The sequence below is a fragment of the Berghia stephanieae genome, chromosome 9, assembly GCF_034508935.2.
Source record: "Berghia stephanieae isolate SIO BIC M18660-M18661 chromosome 9, UCSD_Bste_1.3, whole genome shotgun sequence".
Classification (NCBI taxonomy): domain Eukaryota; kingdom Metazoa; phylum Mollusca; class Gastropoda; order Nudibranchia; family Aeolidiidae; genus Berghia; species Berghia stephanieae.
Genome location: NC_088368.1, coordinates 8,769,000 through 8,777,690, shown reverse-complemented (window position 1 = coordinate 8,777,690; position 8,691 = coordinate 8,769,000). Strand labels below are relative to the sequence as shown.

At 42.8% G+C, this 8,691-nt stretch overlaps 1 protein-coding gene across 1 annotated transcript; it reads right to left on the bottom strand.

Moving 5' to 3' along the window:
• Window positions 1-1,699: 1,699 nt before the first annotated feature.
• LOC144979622 (uncharacterized) lies at window positions 1,700-3,898 on the bottom strand. Its single transcript, XM_078926422.1, has one exon. The coding sequence runs from the start codon at window positions 3,813-3,815 to the stop codon at window positions 1,965-1,967; it is 1,851 nt and encodes a 616-aa protein (XP_078782548.1). The 5' UTR covers window positions 3,816-3,898; the 3' UTR covers window positions 1,700-1,964.
• Window positions 3,899-8,691: the final 4,793 nt, after the last annotated feature.

The following is an 8,691-nucleotide window of genomic DNA, read 5'->3' as shown; positions in this document are numbered from 1 at the left end:
TCTCAAATTTTTATTGCACCGATCCAAGACTCATAAGTATCTTGGAAGGTGCAAATAAATTATTTATTAAGAAAAAGAAAGTTTGTTTTCTCTGGGTACCTAGTCATGTGGGTATCCAGGGGAACGAAGAAGCGGATCGACTGGCAAAAGAGGCGGTGAGCCAAGAATTACAAGAGGGCAGTAAAATCCCACACGCGGATTTAAAGATCAATATAAAAAAACATGTCCGAAAGGAATGGGAACTATCCTGGAGTCGAGATGTACATAACAAATTAAAACAAATTAAAAGTAACCTCGGCCCCAGACCCAACTCGGGGCTAAAAAGAAGAGACGAGGTAAAAATAACTCGACTCCGGATCGGACATACTGCCCTCACTCACCGTTTCCTTCTGGAGAGGGATGAAAAACCCCTCTGCAGAACATGTAACTGTGACCTGACAGTTCAACACATTTTAATTGAATGTACAGAATTAGAACAGATAAGGTCACAACATTATGATAACAGAGACTTGAAGTCTCTGTTCCAGTCGGTCGATCCGCTTACAATTTTAAAGTATCTGCAGGAATGTGAACTCCTGCAGAAATTGTAAATAGATATTTTTATTTAACAAACATGTAACTATTATGATTTTATAAAGATTTTATTACAACAGTACACGTTTTGATCAGCTATGGCCCCTCAGGGCCGATAAAAGATTGATAAAAGACAGAAACGGGCGCTTAAATGACCTAAATAGTGTCGAAAGCGCCGTTAAACACCTAAAAACAACAACAAAACATATTATTATGGTGACTCCAATTTGTGAGGTCAATGACCTTGGTAATATTATATGTTGGCTTCATTCCGTAATAATATTATTGAGTACGGTCAGCTTCTTTCCCTATTTAATTTTAGCCCTGTGTAAGTGTGTGTGTGTGTGTACCGGCACGCGCGTTTGTTTAGGTGGGGGGGGGGGGGAAGGGTCCTGACAAGGTTAAATCCATCCATTCAATGCTTTGCTCTCAGACGGCCAGGACATGTGTGTTCTCTTTTATTATTTGACCCCATTCTTAGTCTTTACACAATCTGTACATTTTTACACATTTTATATTTTTAATCATTTGAGTACTTTTGGATTGTCTATTACATTTTCTGTTGCAAATCATGTCATAGTCAATAACAGTAAGTTGATTCCGCTTTTTTTATCTCAAATTCCGATTTTTATGTATTCTGATTCCTCTATGGGCTATGGGGCTATTGGGGGTAGGAGCCTCTGATGACCACTACAGAGACCGCGCGATATGAAGGGACATACTTATTCTAGATTGGTTTGCCTTGTTCACATGCGTTTTTGCTCATTTGGTTACACTCCGGTTAAGTTGATTTTCGGATAAGTCGATTTTTTTCTCGGTTCCCCTGGGCATCGTCTTATCCGGAGTCCACTGTATCTTCAGGGCAAAGTGCTCACTTCAATTTGCATTTAGTTTGTTGGTGCTGATTTTAAACCGATACCTGAATCATCAGCTGCTTAAAGCTTTTGTAACTAAAATACAAGATATAGTATAAAAGGAGCAAGACTATTAAGATAATATAATAATACAAACATATTGGTGGATGGGACATTTAAAAATTATTTTTGTCTAATCTGTCCAGTTGAAACTAAAATTTGACAAGAAAAAGAGCAAAATATACCAACATGGAACTTTTTGGGATTTTTTTTTTTTTTAAATAGAAAAATTTGCGGTTAATAGCAAAATTCTGTTTTGCTATTTTGGTACATCTCCTTAGTTCTCTTTACCTAATAGAGAAGCCACATGAACAACTACATTAATTTCTTTGATAATGTGAAGATTGTGAAAGGCATTCAGGGCACCATAAAAACATATCATTTTTTTCTTACTTCTCCCCAAATAAATCGCAAAATTCATGGAAATTCAAAGACAGTGCCAAAATTTGCGGTTAAAAAAAAACTGTGGGGGGAAATCTAATTGGCTTTTTTCATCATATACTGCAGCTTTGACTTAATTTGTGCAGTTGATTTTGAGGCAAATGGAGAATTCCTTTTTCTGATGTTGATTTGAGAGCCTGATGGATATATCTTCTGTGCAAGGTGATCACTGAATTGATCCCTGAGGGCATGTTCTTGCTCTGACGTCCAGCGACAGCATACCTTTGAGCCGAAGTCATTTTTAATTTTCTTACCAGAGGTAGGGATTAAACGGTCGTCATCTTGTAATAGGGTATTGAGTTTTTCACATTTTGATTCTTCCTTGTCTCTTGATATGAATTTATCTATAGATTCATTTTCTGATGATGTGCTGAGCTTGCGAGCTTTCCTTTTTCTTTGTTCTTTATGAGGTAGGCTTGTTTTTTCTTCTTCAGAATCGTCGGTACTCACTTCGCTTTGCTCCATGTTTACATTCAGTGGTGTTGGCGATGTTTTTAAACCAGTGCCTGAATCAACAGCTGCTAAAAGCTTTCCCACTTTGGTGATTTCAATTGTGCTTTCTTGTTGACGGTAAAATTCTTTGTGAATATTGACAGAATGACCCATGTGATTTGCAAGCCATTCTACATCAGTAGGGGCCAAGTCAAGAAGCTGAGTAATAGTTGCATTATATTTTCTACACTTGGTTGATGTGACAAGCTGAGGATTTTTTAAACAGGCTTCTGAAGAAGAAGCATTGACTGCCTGCCACCCATCCAAGTATCCATTGCTGAATCTTGAGGAGAAGAAAAATGCATTTTGTGACGGTATTCCAACCTGTTCTCTTGTGTCCATTAAAATTCTCATTGCATCTGATACATCTTGAGGAATCAGTATTGGAACTTTTCTATTCCTTTTTCCTGGGACCATTACAAGGTCTGTACACTCTAACATTTTTTTCTCTAAGGGTTGAAGTGAAGCTGCAATTTCTGAGTGACCAGTCACTTTCCAATCTGGGCGATCTTTGTATGTTGCTAATGTAAGCCGCGCCACTTCACCAGCTCTTCTCTTGTTGAAAATTATAAGTCTTGCAAGGACATTTTGTGCTAGACGTCGCCAAGTGTTGTAAAAAAGAGAATCTGTTAACTGTGACATTGCTTGCTTAATGACATTAGCTTGAAAGTCTTTCAGCTTTAGCAAATCCTCTGTTTCCGGTAATTGCTCAACAGTTTGATCCTTGCGCCGTTTCAACGTGTTTAAAGCATTGGATGAAACAGCATCTGTCCATTCGTCAATTAACAGCTTTTCAAACGTTTCTGTTTCTTTTACTTGTTCGATATCATCCTTTCGTAGACAAGAACCCCTCTTTACAATGGCAATCTTTTTTAGGAGGTGTCCAAGTCTGAGTGCTAAAGAAGGTATTTTGAAGATCCTTCTTCCATCAGGCGTAATGGTCAATCCACAGAGATTTGAAGCAGCTTCTAGACAAGTATCAAAGTGTTTTCCGCACAATAAATCTGAAAATGTCAATTGCACTTTTACCAAGTCCCTACATTCAATTAATAAACGCGCAAGCTGTCTCATTCTCTGAGAAATGTCGTTCTTCTTAGATGGGCCGTACTTTTTCAGCAACATTTCTCCTAACTTACATAACAGAATGTCAACCCCGTGTGGTCTCCGGGGTCCCTCAACTGAGAGGGAAAAGAATTGAGCCACCGTAAGCTCATGCGTGTCGTAGAAGGCGACTAAAAGAGCCATTCTGGTTTGGTGGTAACCAACGAAAAACCACCCGACTGGTGAGAGAAAAATGGAGAGACACAGTGGCTCCACAGACCCCCACACCCCAGCCCTTTTTATGAGAATGGCTTCATTCACCCATTTTGCTATTTTTCTTGTCCTGGCAATCATCCCCAAACTTTTTCTCCCCCCAAATCCCAAGAACGTAGTATATAAAAGATGTTTTGAGGAATGACGGTTTCAGTTTAAAGAGAGCAAGGGAAGGCGATGGCATAGCACAAATCCCACCCCCTTTTACCATATTTGAGCTATGATTTCCATTCCATACCCCATTTCCCCAATGATTCCAAATTTCCCTTCCTTATCAAAATTGAGTTGCCAGGACAGAGAGAGAGAAAGAACGGAGGAAAACAAGCCTTCTTAACTGTCTTCTATCCCCCAGTATCTCTATACCCTGTACCGTTGAAATAGGTTCAACGAGGAGATATTCCTTTCCAAATCCTGCACAGCAGGCACCTTTCTGCTGAGGGTGCGCAGTTCCGAGAGGACCCCGATAAGGAGGAGCTATTGATCCTGGAGGCTGAGGGGGGTTCACCTTGCGAGGTGTTTCTACCCCAACACTCCTCTTTGGCTTGACGCTTCTCTAAAGACGGGTGGGTAGCCTACCTTGTAGATGGCCCGAGCTACCCAACGCAGAGATGCCAAATCTATTTTTTGGCACTCCCCTCCATTTAGGCAAGAGATTGGAAGGACTAGATTTAAAACCATATCTAGTTCCTGTCCCCCATGAAATTTCTTTTTAATCATGGTTTGTCATCTCTGAATCAGCAGTCAGTCTTTGTGCAACGCAAAGATTAGGGTCAATCCGAGAGAAAGGCCTGGAGGCGGGACGTCCCCCAACTCCACCCCTCGAGTCCTTTTTTTTTTTTTTTTTTTTTCCCAAGGACCATGGAAGGACAAGAGGAGGCCAGACTTGAGGAGTATAGCTTCGGTGAGTGCCTTACCCCCCAAGTGTGGGACTGAGCCGTGCTAGTGGCACAATATAGCCGGGTTGAATAAAAATTTATATATATCATGGCCAAAAATATGAAAAACTCTCCCCTTAAAGCCCACCCCAGACAGGTAAAAAACGAAAGATAACTGCCCCGATGACTCTTGATGACTTACCAGGAATGGCAACCCCAAAATTCTCGCCGTTCCTGGTAATTCAACCGAATGAGGAAAACATCAAACTGAACACTTTGAGTATCTTCACCATCAGCAAGGCACTCAAAGCAAATGGCGCCGGTACACCAAAGGCAGTGAACAGGAACAACTCTGGCACTTTAATGATACAAGTGCAGGGTCGACAAGAGAGTGAGAACCTCTTGAAATGTACCAGATTCTCTGACATCCCAGTCACCGTTGAGGCTCACAGGAGCCTCAATAGGTCAAAAGGTGTCATAAGAAGCAGAGATCTGGTAGGCTGTTCGGAGCAGGAGATGGTTGAGGAACTGGAGGGTGTTGTCGAAGCTCGGCGGGTTAGCATCCGCCGCGGCGACAGCACAATCCAGACCAACACCTGGATCCTGACTTTTGACAGCCCGAGACCCCCGTCGAGAATAAGAATTGAATACCTCGACTTGGAGGTTCGGCCTTACGTCCCGAACCCCATGAGATGTTTTAACTGCCACCGGTACGGCCATACGAAAACAAACTGCCGCCGTAAAGCTACATGCCCCCGCTGCGGCAAAGAAGACCACAATGAGGAAAACTGCAAAGTGGACCCTTGTTGTCTGAACTGCCAAGGCAAGCATGCAGCACATTCGAAAGATTGTCCTAAGTGGCAAGAAGAAAAGGCAATCTTGACATACAGAGCCACTTACGGCGGTACGTTTGCTCAGGCAAAAGCAGTGATCTGCCCCCCTCGGCAGGTCGCTGCTTCTGCCAAGAGTTATGCAGAAGTTGCCAGGGCTGCTGGTAATAACCAAAACAGCCATGGCAAAATCGCACAGACTAGAAAAGACAGTCCTCAAAAGAAAAAGCCATCAAGACCTAAAAACAAGGTCGCAAATGTGTCAAAAAATCTTTTTGACACATTGGAGGTTCAAGATGTGGAACCTGCAGCCCCCTCCACATCCACCTCCAAGGCGACCTCCACCCCCCTCCTTCCCCAAACAAAAAAATTCTCCCCCTCATGGGCGTGGATGTTGGACCCACCCCCCATCTCCATTCCCGTGAGCCCTCTCTATCCCCCCAAAAACAAAACTCCACCCCTTCCCAGAATATGGAGCCACCAACACCAGTCGGGGGATCCACAAATCCCCCTGAGGGGCCTCAAAGCCCCAAAAAATCTAAGAACCCAGAGGGACCTAAAAATCCAAGGTTTAAAAAAAATCTAATGACCCTTAATGAAACGAAAGTCTTCACTTCAAATGCCTCCTTTCCTGGAAGTTGCTCCATTCCTAGCGGAATTCAACAGTGAAAAGGTTGATGGAACAGCATACTGTCCTTCGTCCAATAAATAAATTATGTGATACACCTATCGAGACAAGAACTTTTACATGGAATCTTTGGGAGGGTCAATCGAGAGCTAAAGAAGTATTGAAGATCCTTCTCCATCAGGATGGAATCCACAGAATTGAGTCGCTTCTAGACAAGAACAAAATTTCCAGCAGACGACTACAACGAAAATGTCATGATTACGTCCAATTCAATTAATACCCACTGTCTCATTCCAGAAAGTCGTTCTGATGGGGATTTTCAAATTTCCTACACAAAAGAGCATACCCCCACCGGCTGATCCCGAATACCCACAATCATTTCGAGCAACCATCAGTGAGAGACATGCAGAACAATACAATTTGACTGTGTTACAGAACCAGATTATCCCTCCAGTATTCCACCTAGAGGAATTCTTTAGCATGCCTCCCTTTCTCCTTTTTAGATAAATGGGGCAGAAATTTCAGCTCCGTCCTTTTAAAACTGACCTACAACCACAAAAGGCACAGCTTTAAAATTAATATATGTTTAAGTTTCCTGGCAAACGGTTTCGTAGGCAATTGGTAAATATTCCATTTCACCTAATTCCTTATCGACTCACATACTGTATCCTACATTAGCTCCAGATCTCTCCTGGACTGTGATCGATGACGATCACGGTTCTGACCATTTTCCAGTCTGCCTCGACATCACCCCGACTTCAAGGGCCCCACAGCCCAAACGTTGGAGTGTTCGGCGAGCAGATTGGGAAACTTTCTCACAGGAGTGTCACAGACTCCTTACGACAGAGGTGGACAGCTATGACAAATTCAAAAATATTTTAACAAATATCTGCAGCTCGACAATACCAACAACCTCTGGTAGACCGAGAAAACACAATCCCTGGTTTTCAGAGGAATGTCGAGCGGCCCTACGGGAGAAGAAAAAAGCATACAGGAAAGCGATGAGATTCCCAATCCCTGAGAATTTCGCAACATTTAGGAAACTACGAGCAAAGTGTAGGAAGATCTTCCGAGAAAACAAACGGAGATCCTTCCAAAACTTTGTCTCAAAAATAAATAGCCAGACACCCCTGAATAGGGTGTGGAAGATGTTACGGAAACTGAAGGGATCCGATAGTGATTCACTAAATCACTTGACACGTCCCGATGGATCCGTGGCTGAAACAGAACAAGAAATTGCCAACACTCTGGCCGAGAGGCTGGCGCACAACTCCTCGTCTGCACACCACACACCACAATTTCTGGCCATAAACAAAACGCAGAAAACACACCAATAAACTTTACATCTACAAACACTGAAGACTACAACAAACCATTTACACTTGAGGAGTTGGGTGCCTGCCTCCGTGACACAAATGTCACAGCACCGGGTCCTGACAACATCAGTTATGAAATACTCCGACATCTTCCACAAGATAGTCTGGTTGTCCTTTTGAATATCTATAACAAGATATGGACAACACAGACTTTTCCACCTAGTTGGAATCTGGCCACCGTGATTCCAATCCCAAAACCTGGGAAAGACCATTCGGACGCTCAAACTACCGACCAATCTCCCTCACCAGCTGCCTATGCAAGCTGATGGAGAAAATGGTCAACAAGCGTCTGATGTTCTACTTGGAACACAACAACTCCCTCTCCGACCTCCAATGTGGCTTTCGAAAGAACAGATCAACTGTTGATCACCTTGTTCGACTAGAGAGCTTCATACGTGAGGCCTTTGCCAAAGGTGAGCACTTGGTAGCAATCTTCTTTGACCTTGAGAAGGCCTTTGACACAACTTGGAAATTCGGAATCCTCAAAGATCTGCACAATCTTGGTCTACGAGGAAACCTTCCAATGTTTGTCAGAGCATTTTTAAACAACAGATCCTTTCAGGTCAAAGCAGGATCCACCTTTTCTGATCCATTTGATCAGGAAGAGGGAGTTCCACAGGGTAGCATTCTGTCTCCCATTCTGTTTGAGATTAAAATAAACTCAATAGTGAATGCAATGAGACAGAATGTTGACTGTTCCTTATATGTTGATGACTTTCTTGTATGCTATCGAAGTAAATCGAGTATGGACACCATTGAGAGACAGTTACAACTCCAACTAAACAAACTGTCGGAGTGGGCAAATCTCAATGGTTTCTCCTTCTCCCCATCAAAAACAGTAGCTGTCCACTTCTGCCGAAAACGCACCTGCATTAGACAGCCTGACCTTTATCTCAACAATTCCAGAATTGAGGTAAAGGACGAAGCCCGATTCCTGGGTTTGATCTTTGATAGGAAACTAAATTTCCTCGCCCATATCAAAGATCTCAGACTGCGATGCATGAAAGCAATGAGAATAATGAGAGTTCTGTCGAGCATGGAATGGGGTTCGGACACAAACACTCTTCTAAAGATATACCGAACCCTTATTCGATCAAAACTGGACTACGCATCTTTTGTATACGGCTCTGCAAAACCATCCTACTTAGGCATGCTGGACCCAATTCATCATCAGGGACTGCGCTTGGCACTCGGGCTTTCCGCACTTCTCCAGTGGCAAGCCTTTATGCTGAGGCAGATGAGCCACCT